This window comes from Lissotriton helveticus, chromosome 10 (assembly GCF_964261635.1).
Source record: "Lissotriton helveticus chromosome 10, aLisHel1.1, whole genome shotgun sequence".
NCBI lineage: Eukaryota > Metazoa > Chordata > Amphibia > Caudata > Salamandridae > Lissotriton > Lissotriton helveticus.
The window spans coordinates 197,281,054-197,306,903 of record NC_136071.1 but is presented as its reverse complement, the minus strand read 5'-3'; the positions used below and the strand labels follow the sequence as shown (position 1 = coordinate 197,306,903).

General features: G+C 47.0%; 2 protein-coding genes across 4 annotated transcripts in view; one reads left to right on the top strand and one right to left on the bottom strand.

Moving 5' to 3' along the window:
* The window catches only part of IQCK (IQ motif containing K), a 632,757-nt gene that overhangs the window by 154,273 nt on the left and 452,634 nt on the right, over positions 1-25,850 (top strand). For all 3 annotated transcript variants that reach the window (XM_078665098.1, XM_078665097.1, XM_078665096.1), the window contains exons 7-8: positions 5,074-5,263; positions 18,903-19,000. In XM_078665098.1, coding sequence (XP_078521224.1) covers positions 5,074-5,263; positions 18,903-19,000 — 288 coding nt within the window. The remainder of the gene's footprint in view (positions 1-5,073; positions 5,264-18,902; positions 19,001-25,850) is intronic.
* The window catches only part of KNOP1 (lysine rich nucleolar protein 1), a 386,483-nt gene that overhangs the window by 228,087 nt on the left and 132,546 nt on the right, over positions 1-25,850 (bottom strand). The gene's annotated exons all lie outside the window — the stretch shown is intronic.

The window sequence follows — 25,850 nt, the reverse complement described above, 5'->3', positions numbered from 1 at the left end:
CCACATACAGCATTCTATCATTATTTCAAGTTTCTTGCCATTGGCAGCTGATACAGTGAGCCGCCTTTCCAGCTGCGCTATGTGACTGGCTATGTAATAAGCATGCTGTAAAAAAGTTCTACAGAAAAAGACAACAACGAAGTTCTTTGTTTTATTAAGGTGGGGAGGACAGATCCTTACCAAGTGTATTAATATTTGGATGTTTACTTCATGTATTATGTAATTCTGAAAATATTATTTATATGCATTTTTGTGCCATGGAAAGCTGCCCACAACAGCACGTCACTTCATTAAACTCCACTACATATCACTCCACAACACAAAGTACTATTCCAGATAATTACACTCCAGAACACCGAATCACACTCCTCATAATTCCAGTACACTCAATACCACATAATTATTGTCTACATAATTAATTCCACAGCACACCATGACACATAATTCAAATGTACAAATCTACTCCACACCACACAATGATACACCGCACATTTACACAACTAACTAATCCAATCCAACCCACATAATTCCACACCGCATACATACACTCCATAACACAAGTAAAAAACATTGCCATTTACAATTGTAATTTTTTATTTATTAATGTATCTAGTGTTTTATATAGAAGAAACGTAACCTGTTAGGGCATCAGAGCGATTCACAGTACTATAGTAATCCTACTGGGGAGCAAGCATTCATACCTAACTCTCAAGCGTAACATTACATAAATGAACAAGCAGACATATGCGATTACAATAAAACCTGAGCCTAAAGGATACGTCGTATTACCTTTTTTTTATAATCAACTGAACCCCATAAAAATACTAGCCTCTGTGAATTACGTAGTTAGACTATCTGATGAGGGTTGTATAGTTCCTATGAGCTTCTATTTGGAAGTCTTGAGGGACTACCGGATTACATACCCATAGGGGACAGGTGAGAATCACTAAGAAAAATATTAGATGATTGCTCTAAAGAGAGTTATGGCCGGAATCTGCCCATTAGAAATATCTTAGCTTCCTTCTTGAATCTTGACGTGGTCGGGATTCTTCTGAAGTTTGGAGGTAGCGAATTCCAGATTCTAGATGCGGCACCTGAGAAAGCTCTATTGTATGTTTTCTTCTTGCGGAAGAACAGCGGTTTTAGTACTAGATCTCTGGCACTCCGGCAATACCTGCCTCCTCCGGATATCTCAATTTTCTGAGCTAGATACGGCAGAATTTTTTCGTGTAACGCTTTGTGTGTGATGAAACCAGTTTGAGTTGGATTCTGGCTTTGTATGGCAGCTAATTCGGAGCCTTCAAGTGCAGAGAGATGTGGCCTAATTTTCTAGAACCTTTTATAAGTCTTGTGGCTGCATTGAGACAGACTTTTGGAGGCGCTGTTGAGATCTTGGGAAGTCCTGATAGAGTTGTGCATCCATATTCGATCCTCGCGATCACTAAAGCTTGGACTGCCTTTCTGAGGTCTGACGTTTCTAAGATTTTTTTTGCAATTTTCTAAGATAGCTCAGGTGAAACCGGGTGTTTTTAGCCAACAAGTTGATGTGGGCTCACATGTTCACGTTCTTCTCCAGCGTGATTCGGTTGAGTCCACTATGATCGGGTGCAGTTTAGGGCGGTGATCAGCTTGGTCCATTTCTTTATACCCGAAGAGCTTTTGGGCGGAGATATTAGCAGGAATTCTTTTTATATGGCGGTTAGTTTAAACTGATTACCTTTTAATCATTAAATGGTCATTTTTAATGCTTCATTCATTGTTTTGATCTCCTCCAGAGACGAAGTTTTAATGTAGATGTGTGTGTTATCTGCGTACATATGGAAAGAGAGGTTAGCGTGACGAAGTATTTCAGTTAGTGGTTCCATACAGAGGTTAAATAGTGTTGGGGAAAGAGTTGAGCCATGCGATACTCCAATTGTATTAGGGGACGGTGATGACAGTTTTTGATTTACAAAAAATTTTTGCATTCTGTTCCACAAGAAAGATTGAAACCATTCGAGAACGGTTCCCGTTAAACCCATCCTGTTTTCAAGTCAATCTAGCAATTTATCATCGTTTACTGTATCGAAAGCAGACAACAGCTCCGGAATAATTAAGAAACAAGTTTTATCTTGGCCCAGTGCTTGTCAGGCGTCATCCACTGTATGAAGTATTGTAGTTTCCGTACTATGATCTGGCTTGAAACCCGAATGGTAGTCATCTAACAATTTAAATTTAGCAATGTATTGGCTCAGCTGTTATTGCACACATTTTTGTAGAACTTCTGCTAGTAAGGGAATATTGGTTACCGGCCTAAAATGATTTGGGTCAGAAGGAGTCACTGTCGGTTTTGTTATGATGGGGATGACTTGACCTGTTTTAGGCAGTCTGGTATGGAGCCTTGGGACAAAGAAGGGTTTATTATCTCTGTCCAGATGGGTATGACAAATTGCTTGGTTGTCGTCATACATTTCGAAGGTAGGGGATCATTGAAGTGGTTATTTGGTTTTTGGGCGATGCCTAATAGGAGTGTATTGATTCCTTATATTGTGAAGTCGCGCCGCACAGATTGAAGATCTCTGACCTAAGCCCACTATCTTTCTGGGACAGGCCAGTTACACCAGGGTAAACAAGCGATTGAACACATTCTGGTAGATTAAGAGCAAGCTCAAGCAGGTTGTGATAGTTAAAACTAGATTCAGTCACCCCCCTCCCCGAGTGGGCAAATGGTTTCAGATTCTTAGAGGTAAGAATATAATCTATTACTAAATCTTTGCCCCCACCAATAGAGGTGGGAGACCGTTTGTGAAAATCGCCCACAATTTCCACTATATTAAGTAGGCCGAAGTTACATAAAGGATGAAACAACTTCAAACCCCTGTAGTCAAACACTTGGGTACATGATAGATTAGCAGTTTTCAGAAAGGGGTCATACATTATTGAGTTAGTGCCCAACTTGGCATTGAAATTACCCCCAACAACCATATAAAAAGTCATTGAAGAGGCTAAAGTGCCTTGATTTTAAAGCCGATAGCGTCTGAAATAAAAGGTCTATCTGTCAATCTATGTCAATGGCTGCAATATAAAAATTAACAAGAACAAAATTAAGCTTGTTAGATGAAACAATCCACAAAATTTGGATCCCACCATGATTACAGACAAGTGGGGCACTATTATAAAACGTTGAGACTCAAATCATGATGGCTAGACCCACCCGCGCTCTCAGTCCAGGTGATCCACCAGCAGAAACTGAAAATCTTTCATAACCATCTCACGCAATTTCCACTAAGGACTTTGGGCCACATGTAGGTGGCCAGATACCGGTTGGTAACGGCCGATTTCGGCCGTTACCGACCGGTATTTGTAGTTTCAGATGTAGGAGGCCTAAATATTACCGATTCTGTAAATTACCGAATCGGTAAATTTACAGATTCGGTAATGTGGGATGTAGGTGACACTAAAAACAGTGCCACAGGCCCTTAAGAATTCGTTATTTACCATCAAATAGTATTTGATGGTAAATAACGAATTCCTGTGTACATGCACATCTTTGCATGTACCCCTGTGCCATGTGACACACATACATGCCCTTAGGGCACACAAGCCTGAATAAGGGGTGCAACAGGGTGTCAAAGTGACACCCTGTCCCCCTTGTCAATTCGGTAATTTTACCGAATCGGTATTTACCGGCAATTACCGAATCGGTAAATACCGATTCGGTAATTACAGAATGTTACCGATTCGTTAATTAATTCGGTAAATATACCTACATAGCATTTACCGATTTGTAAATACCGAATCGGTAAAATTCTGTATTTACGAATCGGTAAATACTAATTACCTACATCGGGCCCTAAGTCTCTTGTAGCATTATATTATCAAACATAGTAACAACTGGCCTGAATAGGATTGCGGTGAGACCGCCACCGACAGGCCGTAGTTGGCGAGCCCACCACCATCGGAACCTGCAGGTCCGCCCACCGCATTAGGATGAGGCTGGCGGAGGCATCTGCTGGAAGGACTGTCTGGCGTACAACCGACGGGCTCATTAGGGACAGTAATCCCTACAATAGGGGTGGTGCAAGCTCAGGCACTGCTGTAGGGATTACAATGTCCCTTTCCACCTTCCCTTTCAAGTCGCTCCGCTCACCATGAAAAAGGCAGGTGGAAAGTGACTTTTCGCCACTGGCCAGTCGCTACGGGGTCTCGGGAGTACCTATGGTGCTACCCTAAACATTCCTGCACCATGTGGCAGGCACTGCTTGGTGCCTATCACAAGGTACAGGGATGTTTCAAAACATGCCTCTTAGCAGGGATGCTTGTGCTGCAGCCCTTTTTCGGGCGGCAGCACAAGCCTCAGTGCTAAGAGGCATGTTTCCGACCACCTCCATGGCGGTCAGATTGTAATTTGCCTGGCGGGACCGCCGACTCCCTGTCGGCCGTTCTCGTTCCTAACAGGATGGCAGTTGGATGCTCGTCCGACCGCCATCATAATCAGCCCTAAAGTCCAACTACATTGTGCCCTGCTGTTTACACCAAGTGCCAGCCATATTCCAACGGACAAACTTTGTAATGGGCCCTTTTGCAGAATCCAAATCTGATAATCGACCTACAAAGACAATGGCAGGTCAGTGATGTCATAGTTCATTCTTGGGTGGGGTGGAATCCAAAGCAAGTCAGTCAATAGATTCTAAGTCCGACAGAGGTGAAAATGCTTAAGAACAAAGAAAGCGTGCACTGCTGTTACATTTTTGTGTGTAAAGGATGCGTATATTGTTGTTGCTTCCAGTTCTATAACTGTTTTGTGTGTCTGAGGGAAATTTGCATTGCAGCTTGTAATGCTGTACCTATTTGTGTTTGTGTGTGTGTGTGATGGAAGCTGGCAGTACAACCTTCCATCTGCTTGTACTGTGCTTTTTTTGTTAGGTAAGATCTTATCTCCTTTTGTGACTGAGTATTTGTACCTTTGGAACAAAAATGAGGGTCAAGGTACTCTAAACACTACTAATATGAAAACCTTTTGCAAATTGTATTCCTTGGAGAAAAAAGCAATATTTGTCTAGTTGTAATCTTTTAAAACCGACTTCTTTGCAGCCTTCAGTAGAAATGCATTTCAGACGAGAACTGTCTCAGTTGGCACCAGCAGGTTCAACAAGGGTGTCTCAAGCAACTTTGACCAGAGTGGGTCCAGAAGGTTTGACCAGTGTGGCTGAGGCAGGTTCGACCATTGTGATCGACCAGCCTCCTCAAGAACAACTTCCGGTTCTTCCTGATCCAAAAAAATGTAAGAACCACAACTGTAATAAATTATTCATTCATGCTACGTCACATAATTGTGTTTTTTTGTTTAATTTATTGGTTTATGGCATTTTGCTTAGTGTTCTTTTTCTTCTACTCGTACATTTGCTGCTGTATGCAGGTGTTGGTATACATTAATGTCATAAGTTGGCAAAAGAACCAGAGCTATGGGATTGTTAGATTTGTTTCTCCAAGTTGTTGTTTTTCCAAATAATTCATGCTTAATATTAAAGAGGGGCTTTTTGGGGGACGTGGCTTGCAGCCAAGAGCAATGGCCACAGCCTGAGAGTGCTCCTGCCCTTCTGTGGCTGTTTCCCAACATTTAGCCATCCAAAACCGAGTGCGGAGAGTCAGAGGCTGGGGGCATAACATCTAGCCCCCCCCCCCCTCCATATCGTGGATGACTGTCTGACCCCCTGGTGCGAAATCGGCTAGCTGGTGCAGCCCGGGCCCTGAAGCTCTGAGAATCGAGGATGGCGGCCCCGGCCCACGTCCGCTTACTGCGGCCGCCCGGTGCGATCCCTATTTCCCCTCTGAAGTGTTGCAGCTCGCCGGTGCACTACCGGCGAGCAAGAAACAGCAGCGGAAGTCACGTGGAGGTGGAGTGGAGACGCCCCAAGAGGTACGGCGCGAACTGGCTCGCTGTGCCGGGAGCGGCCAAAATCGAGGCCCCGGCTTTTGGGCCTAAGCGGAGGCCCGGGGATAGCTAGACGGAGAGCGGGAGAGAGATGTGATTGGGGCCCAGCCTGGCAACCAGTAAGAAAGCGAAGCGAGTGTGTGCCACAGGGGGGGGCGCTGCAGTCAGCCCGCCCCTCCCTTCTATAGTGAGGAGTATTTTGGAGGTCTAAGATGGAGGTGCAGTGACGCTCCAGTCTCGGGTGGCCGGACCGTCTTGTGGCAGCGCTGAAGGGGCCCTTTGGAGAGACCCTGGTGGCGGCAGGCGGATTACAGCGGCAAATATTCTGGGAAACAGCTGTGTGGACCACACGGGGTGAGACAGTAGCCACCTAGCGTGAGGTTTTGGTGTCCAGTTCGAAGGTGAGTGGAGCCAAGGGGGTGGCACGCCAGTGACAAGAGTGGTGTGAGGGATGGCCAGAAGAGGTTAAAGTGGAGCCTAATAATCCATCCCAGCAGAAGATTAGGTGCGTGGATAACGGCCTTTGTACATAGGGGAGGTTTACTGGAAGACGTTGAACGGCCTGATAGTCCTGCTTGGGGTCGATGGCGGTCCCCTAAATGCGGATCCCAGACCGTGCTGCGACCTCCAGTGGCCCCTTCCCGAAGATCTAGAGGGGAGCAGTGAGTGGTGGATCTTTCAGGTGGGCCTGGTTGAAAAGCTTCCTTAAAGAGGTGGTGTGCTGTTGCGAATACTACCCGGCCTCTGGGGCAGGACCGGAGGTGACGAGCCCTAAGATGCAACAGGGACTGATCGCTCTACTACCTGGCGGTGAGGGTGAAAGACGGCTGGACCAAACTTCGATAGGTGGTGAACCCGGGCAGTATAAATCTACGAGGCCTGCTCTCCGCATCCTGCTCTGAGAGGTTAATGAACATCTGTAAAATGGCGGCGGGAGGAAAAGGCAAAAAATCCAACACCCAGAGGCAACAAGCGAAATTTGCTTGGGCTAAAGGGGGAGAAAAAGGTGATTCACCGCGATCGGACAAGGAGGGACCAGTGGTGACCCAGGCACCAGGACCAGAGCCGACTCTACATGATGTTATGGCGGCGATAGGTGGAACACGTACCTCGGTTGATTCGGTCATAGTGGAGGTCTCGTTGCTCAGAGCTGACTTCAGGAAAATGGACGAGAAGGTGAAGGAATTGAAAATTGTGACGAGTGCCCTGCACCTGCAGGTGGTCACCTCGGAGCTCCAGAGCCAGATGCTAGAGCTGCAGAAAAAAGAGGAAAGGATGTCGCAACAGCTGGATGATTATGAAGGGCGGGCCCGCCGCAACAACATTCAAATTTTGTGGGTTCCGGAACGGACGGAAGGGCTAGCAGCAAATCTATATGTGGAGGACTTAATCATGAAGCACCTGAAGCCCAAGACATTGTCTAGCAATTTCTCTATCGAGCGAGCTCACAGGGTGCCAGGTGGACGACCTAAACCGGGCGCGCCCCCGAGGCCGCTATTTGCCAGAGTGTTCAACTACCGGGACAGGGATATAATCTTGCAAACTTCGAGGTCCGGCCCCCCTCTGAAAATGGATAACTACCAGGTGTCGTTCTTTCCGGACTTCACGGCCAAGGTCCAGGCGCAGAGGAGAAGTTTTCAAGCGGTCAAAAAGGAACTGAGGGAACGAGAGGTTATATATGCGATGTTCTTCCCGGCGAGGCTGAGAGTGGAATCAGATGGCAAATCGTGGTTCTTTGACTCACCGGGGGCAGTGTGGGACTGGATGGAGGGCTGGAGCACGGTAGGACCCCGGAGGAGAAACCAACCTGATAGACCTGGACTTCAAAAAGACACTCGCGCAGAGGCGGCGGGTACGGAGGCTGCTGTGGAAACAAGTGGGCTGGAGGATCAGGAATGAGCAGCTTCTGTGTTCCACGGCGAGACCTGGATTTGCAACTAAACGCAAGTAGGGGGTTTATCAGGGGTAGAGACTCTGGTTCATTGAACTGAGACTGTTTTTTGCACTCGGAGTAAATGATGTGAATTATCTGTTCACTATATTGATGTGATATGATGTTGCTTAACTTTGGCATTACAAGGATGGCTGTGACTTTAGCTAACTGTATAGTGTATCTGCGGGAGGGGGGACCGGTTCCCTCTGCATTTCTAGCATTGTAGGGGGGTAAGAGGCACTCTGCCATGTTTAGGGGGTGGGTAGTTCTAAATCCACAGGCAGGGAACCAGGGGGGGGAGATAGGGGGATGGGGGTGTTGGAGGGATTGTGGTTGTTTTCAAAGTACTGATATGTGTTTTCATGGTGGACAAGCTTATTTCTTTACCAAGGGTCTGATAGACTGTCCTCACTGTGATTGTAACGCGCTATACTGTTTTATTTCTTATGTTTTGTTTATATATGACAGACTGCAGAATGTTGCAAATTCCTTTCTATGGAAGTTGCCAATGATATTGTTGACCGTGTTTCCGACCTGGGATATGATGTGTATCATGATGTTAGATGATGGCTGACCATGGTTCCGTGCTCTCAGTTCTTACCTGGAATGTTAGTAGTATGGGTGATAAAATAAAAAGAGGTATTGTTCAACAATACCTAAAGAGACAAGCCCCAGACTTAGTCCTCTTACAGGAAACCCACTTGGTTGGTAACAAAAGTAAGGCCCTAAATAGATGGGGGTACAAGCTCCTTGTGCATGCTGACTATTCCACTGGCTCTCGGGGTACAGGTATTTTGGTTAGGAAAACAGTTCCCTTGATAGTTTGTAATACATGGGCGGACTCTGCTGGGCGGTTTGCAGTGGTTGAGGCTCAGTGGGAGGGGAGAGCCTTAAACATAGCTTCAGTTTACTTGCTGCCGGCGCTGGGTAGGGCGGCCTTGGTAGAGATGGGCCGGGTGCTAACTGATCTTCCAGATGGGGTTCTATTAATGGGGGGGGGTTACAATATGACCATGAACGACGCAACTGATAGGCACCCAAGACGGCAGGGCATGAGGCCTAATGAGCTTATGGCAGACTTTACCACGGCACTGGGTCTCTCAGATGTGGGACGGGAGATACAAGGTGTTCCTATAGACTTTACCTATTTCTCTAATGTGCATGGCAGCCTTTCCCGGATTGACTACTTTCTAACGTATGCGGCCTCGGTTGGCAACTTTAGGCGGCCTAGGACATATCCTTGAGGCCTATCGGATCATTCCCCAGTAGGGATAGACTTTCCTCATGGGGAAAGGCAGCTGAGTTGAACTATAGTTATTAACCCATGGTTGCTCAAAATCCCAGATATCAGGGAGGAGCTCGGGTGCAGACTGGATACTTTCTGGAGGAAAATGTGGGCTCGGTAGCGTCGGCACAGACGATCTGGGAGGCTTACTAGGTGGTTCTGAAGGGATATGCCCTGTCGCTGAAAGTGCAATATGTTGCGAAACGGCGTGAGATTCTGGAACAACTGGAGGATGCACTTAGACAGCTTGAGGCGGAATATGCGATACATCCTTCGGATGGGGCACTCTATAGCCTGGCGCTTAAAAAGGAGGAATACAAACTAAAGGCTCGGGAACATATGTTGGCGAAGCAGGCGGCTACCCACCACAGGCTGTATGAACTTGGAGATAGGGCAGGAAAGACCTGACATGGTTGGAAAGGAAGGAGCAAGGTGCTAGATGGGTGCCCCGATTGACGATGCCGAGTGGGGAAGTTCTTTACCGCCCAGGTGAAATAGCAGATGCATTTGCTACTTATTTCGAAAAAGTATACTCGCCCTCGGCCGTATATACCGCGGAAGACTCACGCCAATTGCTGGCAGAATGCAACGTGCCGACTCTTTCGGAAGCGAATAGGGAGCTACTGGAGGCAGACCTTTCCGACGAGGAGATTCGGAAGGCCATTGGTCAAATTAAATCTGGAAAGGCGATGGGGCCCAATGGAGGAATGTATCAGGAAAGCTGGGAAAAGGGAACCCTACCGCCAGATCAGCGACTGGCAAGCATTGTGGTGATACACAAAGCTGGTAAACTGGTGGATGATTGTCGGTCCTACAGACCGATTTCATTGATTAATGTAGAGGCGAAGGTCTTGGCGAAAGTACTCGCCACACGGATGGGAACAGTGATATCCTCCCTTGTGCGCCCAGACCAGTCTGGATTTATGCCAGGGAGAAATACGGCCCTTAATATCCGTCAGCTTCATAACGTTCTGGCGCGTCAGAGATATCTAGAGGTGGATGCAGTCATACTGTCCCTTGATGCCTCCATGGCATTTGACTCGATTGAATGGCTATACATGTTTGAAGTTCTGAAAAGAGCAGGATTAGCCCCTAAATTCTTACGGTGGGTACGGCTACTTTATACGGACATTTTTGGGCAGGTCAGATTGAACAATTACACATCCAGTCTGTTCTCTCTCCGAAGAGGCACCAGACTGGGTTGCCCTCTGTCGCCACTGTTGTTCTCGCTCATGCTTGAGCCCTTGGCGGCCTGGATACGGCGTGATGTTATGACAAGGGGTCTGAGGTGGTCCCCAGATTGCGAAGATAGAATATCACTCTATGCAGATGATATACTGTTATATCTTGCGAACCCATACAGGTCCATCCATATGGTCCTCAATATTTTCACAAATTTGGGGAAATATTCGGGGTACGCGATTATTTGGGGCAAGTCGGTGTTGTATGTGCTTCATGGACAGACCCCACGTCTTCCAAAAGACTGTGCTGTAATGGTCTCGGATGACGGTTTTAGATACCTGGGAATTTTTGTCACGCCAGATCAGGCCCTCTTTCATAGTCGCAATTTAGTGCCCTTGTTGGCACGGTTGCGGGCTGACGTCCAACATTGGAGATCTTTGCCATTGTCACTGGTTGGCCGTGCTGCTCTTTTTAAGATGCTCGCCCTTCCGCGGTTACTTTATATTCTACAAAATTTTCCACATAGAGTTCCAGATGCCTATTTTAAGGCAGTGGAAGGGGAGGTGCGTACGTTACTATGGGATGGGAAGGCCCCGAGGATTGCGCGTCAGAAATTGATGAAGGGATGGTATGATGGGGGCATTGCGCTACCTGACATACGGCTGTATTACTGGGCCTCGCAACTGGTGACTGTGAATAGGTGGCTATACGCCCCGCCGGATGATCCGGCATGTGCTTTGGATAGATATCAGATGGTTAGAGCTGGATATCTTGGGGCACTTTACTCTAGTACTAGGAAGAAGCATTTTGTGGGTCCCACTCAACACACGCTGCAGATACGGAGACTAGCCAATTCTTGTTTGGGTTGGACAGGCAGGTTTACCAAAATGACGCCGCTGTGGTATTCCCAGAAGCTAGGTATGCTTTGCCAGTACCTGGGATTCGATAAATGGGATATGATCGGTATCTCAACGGTTGGTGACTTGATTAAGAAGGGTAAAATCCTTTGGTTTGAGGAGCTACAGAAGACATACCGGTTGGCGCCCAGTGAGGTCTTTCGCTATCTACAAATACGGCATGCTTTGATGACGGCGTTCCCTAGTTGTGTAGATATATCAGAGTCGTCCCCTCTGGAGGACCGTCTGTTGGATGGACAGCTGAACACCAAGGCGACCTCCCTCACTTATAGGAAACTTAGTAATAATGTACCTGATTCCTTCGGAAAGCTTAAAGAGAAGTGGGAGGGGGACATAGGGACAATTGAGGAAGAGGATTGGAGGCAGGCGTTAATGTCTCCCAGAGAGGCTGCCATCAAGCTTAGATTCCGCCTTATCCAACTCCGTGTTTTCCACTGCTCATATTTGACTGGGGTCACTCTTGCGAGGATTGGGTCTAGGCCAGATGATCTTTGTGTTAGGGGCTGCCGGCAGTCATCCACCTTTTACCATATGATATGGGAATGCCCGATGGTGCAGAGCCGTTGGGACAGGATCACGACACATATGCATTCCGCGCTAGGAAAGCCGCTTACTTTGACGCCACGACTGGGCCTGCTCAATATATGGGAGGCGACTGATCATACGGAGACAGAACAGCAGTTTGTAATGTTAGGTTTTACACTATTTAAGAGGGAAATTGCTAGGGGATGGGGTGGAGTACGACCGCCTGCAGTGGCGGTTTGGCAGAGGGAGCTAGAGAGGTGCATGATAGCTGAGAAAGAAGTGTTTGTTGCGAGTGGGTGCCCGAAGAAGTAGGACAGGAAATGGTCCAAATGGAACTTGTATAGGGGGGGAGATTTGTGTATCGCCTGTGGTGGAATTGGAATTGCGAAGGAACAGAGATGGGGAGCAAAATGTGTAATATGTATGTCTAACTGAACTTGATTCCTAATATAACGCTAAATGTAACTTGCATTATGAATTGTATGAGTAACAGTGAATTTGTCTGCCATCTTTCAAATAAAAATATTCTTTTAAAAAAAAAAGAGTGGCTTTTGGTCAGTGGATTTCATCTATTGGTCGGCTGACTTGTCCACCGACATGTTGCATCTGCCCACCCCAGCAAATCACATGGGGTTGTAGGCCAGCCCACTTTACCTACTGACTCCCTTCAATTTGATTGGCTGCACAAAGCCTGTAGGTGTTGTAAACATCGCCTACAATAGTGTTTTTCTTCAGTGATATAACTGATTCAAACAGTCTGTTTTGTTTGTTTATCTTTATTCTTTAAATAACTGCTATTTATTTTGCCTGCAGTTGGGTGCCCAGGGATATGTGATTTATTTTCCGTCTCTTTGTAAAGGTGGTGTCGGAAGTGCTTAAGTGATATTGTAATATTGCAGTTGCCTGCGATGAGTGCTTGGTCATGTCCTTATTTATTTGTGTCTATTTCTCATAATAAAACACATGTCTCATCCTAAAGTCTTGTTTTTTAAAAACATCACTATTAAAGATGGTACATCAGTGAATGGGTTTTACATATCAATTTGTTATCACCAGCATTTACCTACAATTTTAGGTGGTAACATTTTCTATTCATTTTAGATTAGTGCCATTTTCTTGCAATAAAACGTTAAAAAAATGTAATCATTGCTCGAAGTTGCCAAGGTCAGACTTTTTTGGCTTTGCCAAAGCTTGTTTTTTTGATAACCTTTTACTTATTACTCTTTTTAGTCCCACAAAGTCCAATTAAGAATATTTTGTTGCGCACAACTCTGCACAAATTCACTATGCAGAACTTCAAAGGGGTAAATTAAACTGCTGTTAATATAAGGTTACGATTAAAGGTGCGCTACATATATTATGTATCCTCGCATCACAAAAATTGATGAAATTAGTTTGTAGGTTTATTTTTCGTATTCTATGAATATTTATCTTTGTTATTCACCTCATTACTTCAATAACCTTTACTAAATGCGCTTTGTATGTCTGACAAAATGTCATTCAAAATGAGTTTGTAGGAGCTCTTGTGTGTGTAATCCTGCCAGATTTCATTTGAAATGATCTAAACATGATTAAATGCACATTTTGTGATCTTGTGCCCGCTTAATGCAATGCTGGCATTAAACTGGAGTATATTTGTCCAGTGGCATTGACTCGACCATTTCTGCACAGATGGTGCTCCTTCACTACGTCTCCGTAACTCAGAGTTAGACTCCCACAGGATCAGATGGTTTGGCACAGCCTTGGCAGAACCCAAACTCTTCATACTGAGAAAATCTGTGTGAACCTTGAATATTGAAACCAGAATACCAATGGCACCGAATATAGAGGACAAAATATTGAAACTGATATATCAACAGGCAAGTACGTATAGATTTTCTCTACCTAACTCCACATATATGTACCTAGGCAATCTATACTTCTTCAAGGTACTTAAATGTATAATTATGAATGCTAAATCTATAGTCCCTTGTAAGCACTTACCATTCAATATTTTGGCCCTCTATATTCTGACCACAAATATTCTTGTTGGTCTGGGGTCAATATTCAATGCAACCGAGAAAATCGAGGACTGATGCTGCGACACCTCTAAATGGCTGAATGAGAGAAATGGCAATTGTTTCTTATGAGACTGGTTTTCATTCATCAGCTCCTGATATTTTATGCAGATTGGAGATACTCTTTGCAAGAAGACGAAGATGGATTAGAGGCTACATTACTAGAATGTGAAGAATCATGTGCAACTGTATAATTTTGTGCTGGTTTAGTTTTATGTCTAGTCAGTTGCATCATATTTTTGCACAGGAGACTTTATTAGGACAGAAAATGTCTTGCCAAGATTGTGAAAATACTTGTGTATTTCAACCACATGTTTTGCACTTAACAAGGTTTCCCACATGACTTATCAAAAAGGATGGACATATGTAGGACCTTTCTAACACAAGGGCATTAGCCAGCTACGATGTTCATGTTGGCCCACGCGTAGCATGCATGCAGCCTATTAAATGTATGTGTGCTACACTTGAGAAACAAAACATTACTCAGCTTCAAATGGCTGACACCGGCGTTGCTTCCCTCATTTTTTATGCATGTTAATCAATTTACCTAGTTTAGGATTGTAAAGTCCTAGCATTGTTTATGGAGACACTCCAATATCACTGATGTTGGAAATGTCCCTTTCTGCAGTCCCCACCCCCAAACATTTTGCCTTCCTTCTCCCCTTTTTGCTGGATTTGTTTTTGTTGCCCTTAGGACTCTGTGCACTTTACCACTATTAAACAGTGATTCAGTGCATGTGCTCTCTCCTTAAAACATGGTAGAATTGGCTTATACTCAATTGGCATATTTAATTTACTTATACGTCCTCAGTAAAGTTGTACGATAAGTGCCCCGGGCCTGTAAATTAAATGCTACTAATCAGCCGTGGGCACTGATTGTGCCATGCACTTAAGTAGCCCTTCAAACATGGCAAAGGCCTGCAAGTGCAAAGCCTGCTTGTGCAGTTTAAACTGCCATTTCGACCTGGCAAAATAAATATTTTCCTGGGCCCAAACCTTCCTTTTTAATACATATAGGTCACACCTAGGGTAGTCCCTAGACAGCCCAGAGGCAGGGTGCAATGTATTTAAAAAGCAGGACATGCACTTTTAAGTTTTGTCCTGGTAGTGAAAAACTCTCAAATGTGTTTCTCACTACTGCAGGTACTATATCTCCTATTGGATAACAATGGGATTACCCTTTTTCCATTTAATAATTGTAATTTCCAAATGAGAAGATATAACTGATTCAAGTTTGATGTCTCTGCATTATTAATGTAAAATCCTAATTTTGGTGAAGTTGGATTTTAACTTACAATTCTGAAGTGCACTTTTACAAAGTTGGCATGTTCTTGTCTCTGGTCACATGACTGTGTCCTCCTAGACAGCGGCAGAAAATGGACCCTGTCTCACTTACACCTAAATAGGCTGTGTCTTGTCCCCACACAAAGGGCTGCATACCCCCTGTAATTAGTCTTGAGGCAGAGCAGGGGAGACAGGGCATCTGTGCACTTCAAAGGCAAGCCTCTGGAAGCTTCTCCCCACTTCCAAGGCACAACTGTGTATAAAAAAGGACCTCTGCCACCAGAAAATTCACTACACTTCAGGACCTGTGGATACTCTGCCAGGAAGTATTGTTGTGCTGCTGAAGGACTGCCACTCTGCTGGACTCCTGCTTTGCTGTGCTGGTCTGTGCATGCTGCCTTCTTGCCTGGGTGAGAAACTAGTCCTGCTTCTCTTGAACCTAGAACTCAGAGGGGCTAGTTGTTTGGCCTCCTCATCTGAAGCCTCAGAGACATAACATGCTTCCAAACATCTTACATTTGTACTTGGACTCTGCCTTTTGTGTGTCTGCCATGACAAGTGGTGCCACCCCAGCCCGGTTCCCTTTGAAGTGGGCCTAAAGTGCTTGCCAGCAGAACCAACACAACTTCCTTGCTGAGTGAGGCATCCCCCAGCAGAACTGACACATCTCCTCAGCTGAACAGCTCATCCCCGAGCACAACCGACGCATCGCCAATGCTGTCTGGATTAGGCCCGTCGCAAAGACCCGCATCTCCCACCACAGCTTCTCAGAACTGACATATTGCCATGGTGGTGCATTGCATCCACAGCCCAGTTTCTCGCATCTCTCGTCGAAGGCAGCCTCGACCACGGTGACGGACTCCGCATCTCAGCCTCACAGCTCCTCGGAAAGGATGCATCACCAGATGCCTCCCCCATCCCCTAAACCGGACTACGCATTGCAAGCCCCATCAACAGGATCCTCCATGACTAAGCAACAGGACCTCACACAAGAGCCTTGCTTGTTTTATCCATACTAATATAATAAAAAGAGAGCCCAAACCTTTGAGGCGGGTAATCTCAGGAACCACAGCACCAATCACAACACCCAATACAGCATTGGAAAGGGCAGTTGCCTCAGAAGGACATAGGCTATGCAGACGCCCACCATATACATTTAAAAGGTAAAAGAACCGTGCCAGCAAAGTAGTCCCTTGTGGGCGTGTCTGCGTTGTGCTGTGGGCGTGTGCTGGGGGTGTGACAAAGGCTGGGGGCATGTGGTACGTTCCGCCCTTCATACTATGTCTCATATCGTGTGCTGTGGGCGTGTGCTGGGGGCGTGGGCGTGTGCGGGGCGCGGGATTACGGAAAAAAAAGCAAGCGTTTTGCCCAATATTTCATTGTTTTTTCTTCCCAGGTTCTGTACATTCCAGCTCCGGGTGTCCACCCTGCTCTCTTTAAATACCCCTGCACCCCATAATCATAACCCACCCTTACTCCTTAAAATACCCCAACACCCTTAAACACTAACCCATCTTAGCCCTATAAATATACCTTGTACCCCAAAACCCAAACCTATCCCTAAACCCTAAAAATACCCCTGTACCCCAAAACCCAAACCTAGCCCTGAACCCTATAAATACCCCTGTACCTCAAAACCCAAACTTCCCCCTGAACCCTAAAAATACCCCTGTACCCCAAAACCCAAACCTAGCCCTGAACCCTAAAAATACCCCTGTACCCCAAAACCCAAACCTACCCCTGAACACTAAAATACCCCTGTACCCCAAAACCCAAACCTAGCCCTGAACCCTTAAAATACCCCTGTACCACAATACCCAAACCTACCCCTGAACCCTAAAAATACCCCTGTACCCCAAAACCCAAACCTAGCCCTGAACCATAAAAATAACCCTGTACCCCAAACCCCAAACCTACCCCTGAACCCTAAAATACCCCTGTACCCCAAAACCCAAACCTACCCCTGAACCCTAAAAATACCCCTATACCCCAAAACCCAATCCTAGCCCTGAACCCTAAAAATACCCCTGTACCCCAAAACCCATACCTATCCCTAAACCCTAAAACTACCCCTGTACCTCATAACCCAAAACTATATCTGAACCCTTAAAATACCCAAACACCCCAAAACATATACCTCAGTACCCCCAAAACATATACCCCTATACCCATACTTACCTTATCCAAACATTTAAAAAAACATGGTATTACCATTCATGCATTTACAACGAATTTTGTTGTAAATGTATGCGTGGTAAAAGCATATAAAATGTAATGCCATGCGATATAATGGCATTGCGGAGTCATGGTACTTTCGTAATGAAAGTATGCGGAGTGATGGTATGCGGAAAGAAAGTTGCGGAATAATGGGTATTTACCCTCCCCCGGTAAGTACATTGGTGGCACGGCGGCCCACATCTCCAGCAACATACTCACCTCCGATTCGAAAAATGCACAGGTCTCTCTCATTGATGGCCAGCACCGACATACACTTTTAGACACACCTCCCGCCACAAGTTCTAGAATTGCGAACTTTAGAGCTGGGGAGCTACGTTCGAATCTCGGCATCAGCTCAACATCCTGTGATTCCAGGCAAATCGCTTTGTCTCCCCGTGCCTACCACAAATGAATGTGTTCTTCTGTAATGTAAATTGTGTTCATGCCATGTTGTCGAGTTCGCGCTATATAATATTGCAAGGAAAAATAAAGTACGGAAACTCGAGTTCACACACTACTGAACGCGCACTCTTAAGTGCATCAGCAGTGCACTGTGAATCGGAGCATTTCACAGGCCTGTCACAGATAAGAAATGCTATCAAAACGAAATCCTACAAAACAATATACTACTGGCCGGCAGCAATTCATACCCGGACAACGTCGGGACGGGCTGCTAGTTTATTATATATTGCTTTATTTTTCTAACTTTGTTGTGGGCTCCTTTTGTGGTGTGTTTTCACTATTTTACTGTTTGAAGTGTTGCACAGATACTTTAAACAATGTCTCTTAAGTTAAGCCTCAACTGTGCTGTGCCAAGCTACCAAGGGGGTGAGCATGTTAATTTGGAGTTTGCTTATGCGTTACCCTAACAAGGATTTTGGTTGTTGCTTGACCAGGGCTTACACCCCAGTCAACCAACAACCCAATTTCTTACAGCTGACTTCCCATCATACCTGGTTCTGCTATAGGACTGATGGTTCTGCTATGAAAAAGATGAATTTTGTTGCTTTCATAATTCAGAAATGATGTAAGGCAAGCATGGGTGATATCATTCTGGCTCAGAGTGCCGGGTCTTTCAGCACCTTGTGACCGAACTGTGCATGCTGGAACCCTTTTCATCATATGAGCATAGTTTGTAAGTTTCTCATCCTCACACCGCAATTAAAGGATACACAACAGTTGGACATTTTTAAAAGTCCTATGAACTAGGAGAACTTGGGCTCTAAGCCAAAATGTACGAGATTTGTTTTCTGCGTATCATGTGCTCTCATAATGGTGAGGTCTTGGAAGTTGGTTTGTACACTGGGTTTAATACCAAGTTCAGATGTTCTATTTTTTGGCAGGGTCTTTAATTTGGTTCACATGTATGGGTCTTATATGTATTCTACGGCGACTCAGGAGTTACAATTTTTTCTGTTGCATATTTAGACTTTTACAGAAAGTATTCTGACAATGTCTTTATAAGTGAATGTTTAAGTTGGCAGTGTATCCTTTCCTGACAAATTTGATTATTGTTAAATGTTTCTTTTTCTTTGAGTACAAAAAGTTGAGCTTTAAGTATGTTTAACCTAAAACATTCATTTTCCAGGTCCCACTCGAGAATATCTGGAAACCTTTATATTTCCAATTCTCCTTCCAGGAATGGATGAAATGCTAAGGGAGGCTTACAGGCAAAAGTGTTTTGAGGTAATTACATGTTACGTTGTACGATGTTAAGCAATGTTTTTTGGCTCATATTAGTCCCTTTCTGTACAATCTGACTGCTGCCTTTGTTCATTTTTGCAGGGTTTTCCCTTTGGTTTCCTGTTAAGTACCATTTCCTTTAGAAATATGAGCCTTATCAGACCTATGTTCTACCTCCACAGGTTGAGATTTGCCACCTTTTCTTTGGCAGTGTAAATGACCTCAGTGACAAGCAGACTTAAGACTAGACAGACTTATATCAGGGAAACTATTCAGTGTACTTTTAGTAAATGCAAGGAAGCATGCCTTCAAAGAAGAAGGGGACAACTAAAATGGCCAATCAATATTTCAAACGAAATTAAAAGATACGTACTGAACTTGATTCTATTTTGAATATGTATTTTTAGCCTACGATTGAGAATCCAGGCCATTTCAAGATATTTATCAAGGTAAAACCTATGAGACATTTGTAATTTGCTTTTCTTTGGAGGTGGCTGTATTTTACACCTCTAATTGCTAAATACAACCAAACACGGAGATGCACAAAGTTGAGGGATATTGGAATTTTTCAGTGGTATTTCTGTTATTTTGTCATATTTGTGTTGTCCCAGGCTGTGATAAACAGTTGATATCATGCTGCGAGTCTAATTGATCTTAATTGCCTGTTAACTGGGGCTTGTGTGGTATTTTCCATCCAGTTCTTGTTCATTTGTTTATTTTATGGCTGTTATGTAGCTACCATCCTAGGTCCTAATTCTAAAACTGGAGACTTCAGGGGATTTACAATTATGGTTCTTCTATTTCTATTATTTTGTACAGTCACACATAGTAATTTTATTATCTCATTTATATCTGTCAAGCTACAATTATGGCTGTCATTCTATCCCTTGTTTTTATTATACATGTGCCCAGGGCCAGTACATTGAATGCTACTAGTGGGCCTGCAGCACTGATTGTGCCACCCACACAAGTAGCCCTTTAAGCATGTCTCAGGTCTGCCACTGCAGAGCCTATATGTGCAATTTTATTGACATGTCGACTTGGCATTTAAAACCCCTTGCCAAGCCTTAAACTCTCGTTTTATTACACATGAGTCACCCCTAGGTAGCCCATAGGGCAGGGGGCGGTGTAAATAAAAGGTAGAGCTTGTACTTTTTACTTTGCATGTCCTGGTAGTGAAAAATACCTACATTTGTTGTTCATTACTGTGAGGCCTACTCCTCTCATAGGTTAACGTTCGTAATTCATTTTTAGACTTTTAAGCTGTAATTCCTGATTGTGAAAGAGGTAGTTGCCCTGTCAAGTTTCATGTCATTGGAATGGTAATGATAAATCCTCTTTGCAGGCAAAGTTGGATTTAACATTACTATTTTAGAAATGCCACTTTTAGAAAGTTGCAAAAAGTTTTGTTTGAAGCAGAATGCACTCCTTTCCTTGAACTGATTCATTATCTCACTCAATAATTGCGTGCAAACAGATTCCGTGAACTATCCCGAATTTCACGGGTTACGATAAGTAATTAAAAAAGGCACGTGTCTGGCGCGCCGATCAGTTGCACTGCGAAATGTAGGACCTGATCCTCAAGATAAACAAGTTAACTAGTCGTACTCCACATTAAACCAGTAGTTTCACAAAATTCTTTTTTCAAAAATGAATCCAAAAAGGAATCCAATATATCGTAATCATAACGAGGACAGCGTGATGCCACTGAAGTTCTTTATTTCATGTAATTTTCAACTGCCTTCTGCGTGCCCAACCAGGCTTCAACATCGACATGTAAACGTGAACAATTCATGCTGAAAGCCCTCCTGCTGTTTCACCCAATGGGAGAGCAAGACTCTTCCTTAACCCCAGAGTGAGCTCCAAGGCCTTGTTGGCTTGTCTCCTGCTTCCTGAGGCTCAGCAATATCAAAGTCTCATCATCTGATCCTGTGCCTGGTCCATTAGAAGTGGACCCAGGTGCTTGCTACAGTAAAATCGATGCATCTCTAGTCTGCGTGTAGTAGAACCGGTGCATCGACCCTATTGCAGGAGCAGAATCGGCCATCGCACTCAGAACCAGCACTTTACCTAATGAACCGATGCATTGGAACCGCTGCATCTCCACCACTGCAGTGTAGGAAGTTTGACGTATCCCCTCGAGTGCGTGGAGAAACCCGTCACATATTCTACAGAACCAACGTCTCTCGGCTCAGTACATTGGCATCGGAACGGGTGCATCGCCACCACAACGTTAAGAAAATCAACGCATCCCCTCGACTGCGGAATAGACACCACCACATAACTCAGCTGCATGCCAAATCTCGCTGTTGCGACCAGGATCAAAGTACTTTGTTCAGCGGGCCTTGCGTGGCTCCTGCCTCTGGCCAGCACTGGATTGCGGTTGGCCTGAACTCTTGACTTTGCCCCGGTCCAGAGCGTCCTGTTAACCCCCACAGGCGTGTATTGCTTCAATCGCTATTTTTCCTTTTAATCTTCAAAAATTCATGTTTCGACTTGTACTAATTGGATTTTTGTCGTTCTGGTCTTGTTTTACTTATAAACATCAGATCTATTTTTTTAAACTGATGTGGAGTCTTTTTGTGGTGTTTTCATTGTGTTACTGTCTGTTGAGTTGCACAAACACTTTACATGTTGCTTCTTAAGATAGGCCTGCCTGCTTTGTGCCAAGCTAGCAGACGGTGAGCACAGGTTAATTTCAAGTTTGTATCTGACTTACCCTGACTAGGATTGTATTTCGTGCCTGGATAGATTTCTAGCAATTACTATGAGCTACTAGAATGATAATATTTTATGTGAAGAAAGAAGGCTCCTATTTAAGGGCCTAGACTTTTATTACCCCCAGGTCCCTCATGCCCTCGTCCCATTCCGTAATTAAGTGGAGATGACCATCTCCGCGACAGAAAAAATAACAGGAGCATGCTGGGATACCCAACCCACTCCCTCCCACTGGGGGTACATAAGCGGTACCAGCCCAGCATGCAGCCTGTTCTTTTTTTCTGTCTTCCGACAGGATGAGACATGTTTGGATTTACCTGCTGGGATTCTTTGCTGGACTTTTTGTCGGGCTGCTGGGCTGTCCTCGCCGTCCTCTTACTGCGTTCTTCTGGCCTGCCGTGCTTGCCAGGAGTCGCATTGATTGCCAACCGGCCCTTTGCGGCTGGGGGGCCGTTCCTCTCGGTCTCTTCCGGGTTGCAGTGCGCATATCCCTATGGCTTGGCCGGTCTGGGGGACCTCGCTACTGTAGCTGGTTGGCGGGTCCTGGGGCTTTGCTGGGCGATGCTCCTGGACTCCCTGCCTGGCATTTTGTATCCCGCCGGCCTCCTCTTCTTCCTGGCGCCCCTGCTGTTGTTCAGATGGTGCAGGGCGGGCCTTACTGTGGCATCGGAGGCCGTTTTCGGCCGGCTTCTCTGTCGGGTGCTGGTTTCCTGGATGGCGCCTGGGCTGGCAATTGGGGGGGCAATGAGCTTGTGGTGCGCTCTTTCAGGCCCCTTGGTAAGTACTGCGTAGCGGTTCCATTTTTTTCCAGGTATGGCACATTACGTCCATGGTGTGGTGTGTCTTCCACATGCCCTCTTCTATTGTTTGGGATGTTGGCAGGATGGCCTTCTGGGGGATGCCTAGTTGGGTGGCTGAGCCTCCAGGAGTTGTTGGGGTTGCACCTGGGGCCTCTTACATGCACTCTTCCACATTGCGCTGGTCACGGCTGGTCTCCCTGCGGCCTTGCCATGTGGGTTCCTTGCTTTCTTTCAGGTGCCGGTGTATCCCGTCATCCTCAGGTCCCTCCAGGTGCTGGTGGATTCCTGTTTGGGCTTTCTTTGCAGGCTCCTGTTCCTGCGTACTGTCCCTCTGTGCTTTGCTGGTTGCGTGAGGCGTAGGTTCGAGTGCTGTCTATGACCGGGGCCCTGGTTGTCTCCGGCCAGGTTCTATGCCCCCTGCTCCCGGGGTCCTCGCAGACCTTCGGCGGCCTGCGCCTTTGACTCCCCTGCCTTCTCTGTGGGTCTTCTGTCCTGTCTTGGGCCGTGGTTTCCCCTGTGTCGCTACCTTTTGTTGTGGGTTCTGCCTGGGGCTGGTCCTTCGGTGGGCTTCCTCCATGTGTGTTCCCAAGCCTTCTGGCTTTTCGCTTGCTCGGCGCTTGTTGCTGATTGGCGTCTGGGCTGGGGGTCGGTCTCTGTGGGACTGCTGTTGGCCTGTCCCCCTGGTGCATGCCGCCTGGTGGCTTCTTGCTTGCTGTGCTTTCCTGCTGTGCTGGCCTGCGGCCTTGGCTTCTGTTCCTCCTGCTGCCCGCTCTGTGGTTCGGCCACGTCGGCCCTGGTTTGTCCGTGGTGTGGTGTCAGCTGCTGGGCCGTGGCTCGCTTTGGTGCGATCTCTCACTGGGATTCTTGGCTTCTTTTTGTGGCTTCTTTGCTCTGTCCTCTGGGCCTCCGGCCGTCCTGCCCCGCGACTTCTGTTCTCCCTGTTCGGCCCTAGTTGGTGAGTGGTTCTGGGTCCGCCGGGGTTTGCCTGTTACTGTGGCCTGCTCTGGTCGTCACTGGCAGCTTGTCGGGCGTTTTTTGCCTTTTTTTCGGGTCCTGGGGCCTTGCTATTCTTGGGCTTCCTTCGGCTGCCTGCTGCCCTTCTGCCCATTGGTTCCTGCCCTTCTGTGGGTTCGGGCCTGGTGCATGCCTGTCTGGGTGCCTACCTGCGGTTTTCTCTGTTGGGCGCTTCTTGCATCCTTCTGGGTGCTTTTGCTTAGCCCGTGCTCAGGGTGTCTGGTTTCTTCTTGCCCTTCAGCGGGCTCGCTGGGTCCTCCCCCTTGGTTTCCGTGGGTGGAAGCGGGGGTGCTATTGTGCCCTCCCTCTGTCATGGTGGGCCCTTGGCCTTGTTGGGCTGTTGGAGCCGGGGCGGTGCTGGTTATGCCCCTGGTGGGGTCTGGCTGGAGTTGGCTGGGCTGGCTTCTCGTCTGCTGCCGGTTCTGATGCCTGCTGGGGTTTGGTTGCCGGTTGTGGTTTCCTTCTCCCCTCTTGTGTTTCTCTTGGTGGCTTGTTGCGCTTTGAGCTTTGCATCTCGCCTGCCGCTCCCTTTGTCTCTTGTGGTGGCTGGGTATCATTGGTCTTCCTTGGGTGGCCCCTTGTTCCTCGGGTGCTCGGCTCCTGTGCCCCGCCCGGTCTGCTGTGCCATTTCCCTGCTTTGTGGTTGTTGGGTGTCGGTCTTTCCTACCGTGTGTGGGCTGTTTTGCTGCTTCCCGCTTCTCTCTTTCCACCTTGGGGTTGCGTTAGGAATTGCCTTGGGTCTGGGGCTCTGGCATTTTCATTTTGAGGGCTTGTCATTGGGCCTGTGCGATTTTCTCGCTCCCGTGCGGGCTGCTTGCGGCCTGTGGTGTCTGTGGCCCTTGCTGTCTTGTTGGCTCTGGGGTATTCGTTCTCCCCTTGTTTGAGTCTGTTCCCGTGCCCTTGGTTGGTGGTGCACCTCTGGCTTCTCCCGGCTCTTCTCCTTTGGTTTCTGGTGCCTGGGTTGTTCCGGTGTGCTTTGGGGCCTGGGCTCTGCCTCTGTTGGGTTTGCCCTTGCAGTCCCTGTGTTTGGCCTCCCGTTCGCTTGTGCGTGTGGGTCGCAGCTGAGTCTCTCGGCTTGGCTGGGTCGGGCTTTGTGCTGTGGGGCCCTTGGTTGCTATGGGGTTCTCTTTTGGTCCCTGCTTGGGCCCTTCCCTGGCCGCTCATTCTCTTGGGCTTTTGGCGTTCTTTTGGCCTCTTGGTGCCCGGTGGTTCTGGCCCTGGTGTTCTCGGTCCTGGAGTGGTCTTCTGTCCTTTCCTGTTTGGTTTCCCCGGTTCTGTGTTTGGCCCCTGTTTTTGTCTTGGTTGTGCCCTGGTTTTGCCCAGGTCCACTTAGGGCTGCGCTTCTTTGCTCTCCCTGGCTTCCGTTGGGCGGGTTGCTGGGTTTCGTGTCCCAGTGTCTCCTGCTTTGGCGGTGTGCCTCGGGCCCGACGCTTGGCTGGTTCCTGTGCCCCCGGTTCTTCTCCCGGTGTGGCGGACTTTTTGTTCCTGCGGCTCTTCGGTGTCTTGGCTGGGTTTGGCTGCTGGTCGTTCCTGCCTTGTGGCATGGGCCTTCTGTGTGTTTCTGGGCCTCCTGGTTCCCTGTTTCTCCTGACTGTTCCTCTGGGTTGGTGCCTGTTTTCTTGTCCGGTTCTGCCCTCTTTGGTCTTTGCGGCTTTGCTGGTGGCTTCCCCTGGTGAGTTAGGGTTGGTCCTGTGGTTGGTCGTATCTTTCCTTGCTCCCTTGCTTTGACGTGCTTCTTCGGTTTTGTCTTCCTTCTCCTCGCTTTTTGGTGTGGTCCTCTGTGGTTCCTGTGCCTTTGGGTCTCCTTCTTCCCTGTGTTTGGGGGCTGTTCATTCTCTGTCTTGGCTCTGCTGTGTTCCTTCCTGGGCCTTCGGCCCTGCTGCACTGTGCGACCTGTTCTCCTCTGCTCTTGGCCTGGTTTGGCCTGTTTGGTCCCTGGTTGGGTGGCTGCCTGGTGGTGCCTGGGGCCGTGGGTTTCGCCTTTGGCGGTTTTTCCCTGGACGGTTGTCCTTCCTGGCTCAGTTGCTTCGTTGGGGTGCTTCCGTTTCTCCTGGGCCCCCTTTGGTCGTTCAGGGTGGTGGGGCTTTGTTTTGACCCCTCTGGTTGTTCCCTTGGGACTTGGCTCTGTGTGTAGGGCCTCCTTCAGGCTTGCTGGGGGGTTCCTGTGCCTTTTTGCTGGTCATCCCCTGCTGGTTTTGGGGTCTCCGCTCTGTCCGCTTGGTTGGGGGAGTGGTTGGTTGTGTGCTCCTGCCTGCGTTTTTCTCCTTTCTTGTGGGCTCCTTTTGCTCCTGTGGGGTGCCGCTTTTCGGTCTGGTGCCCCT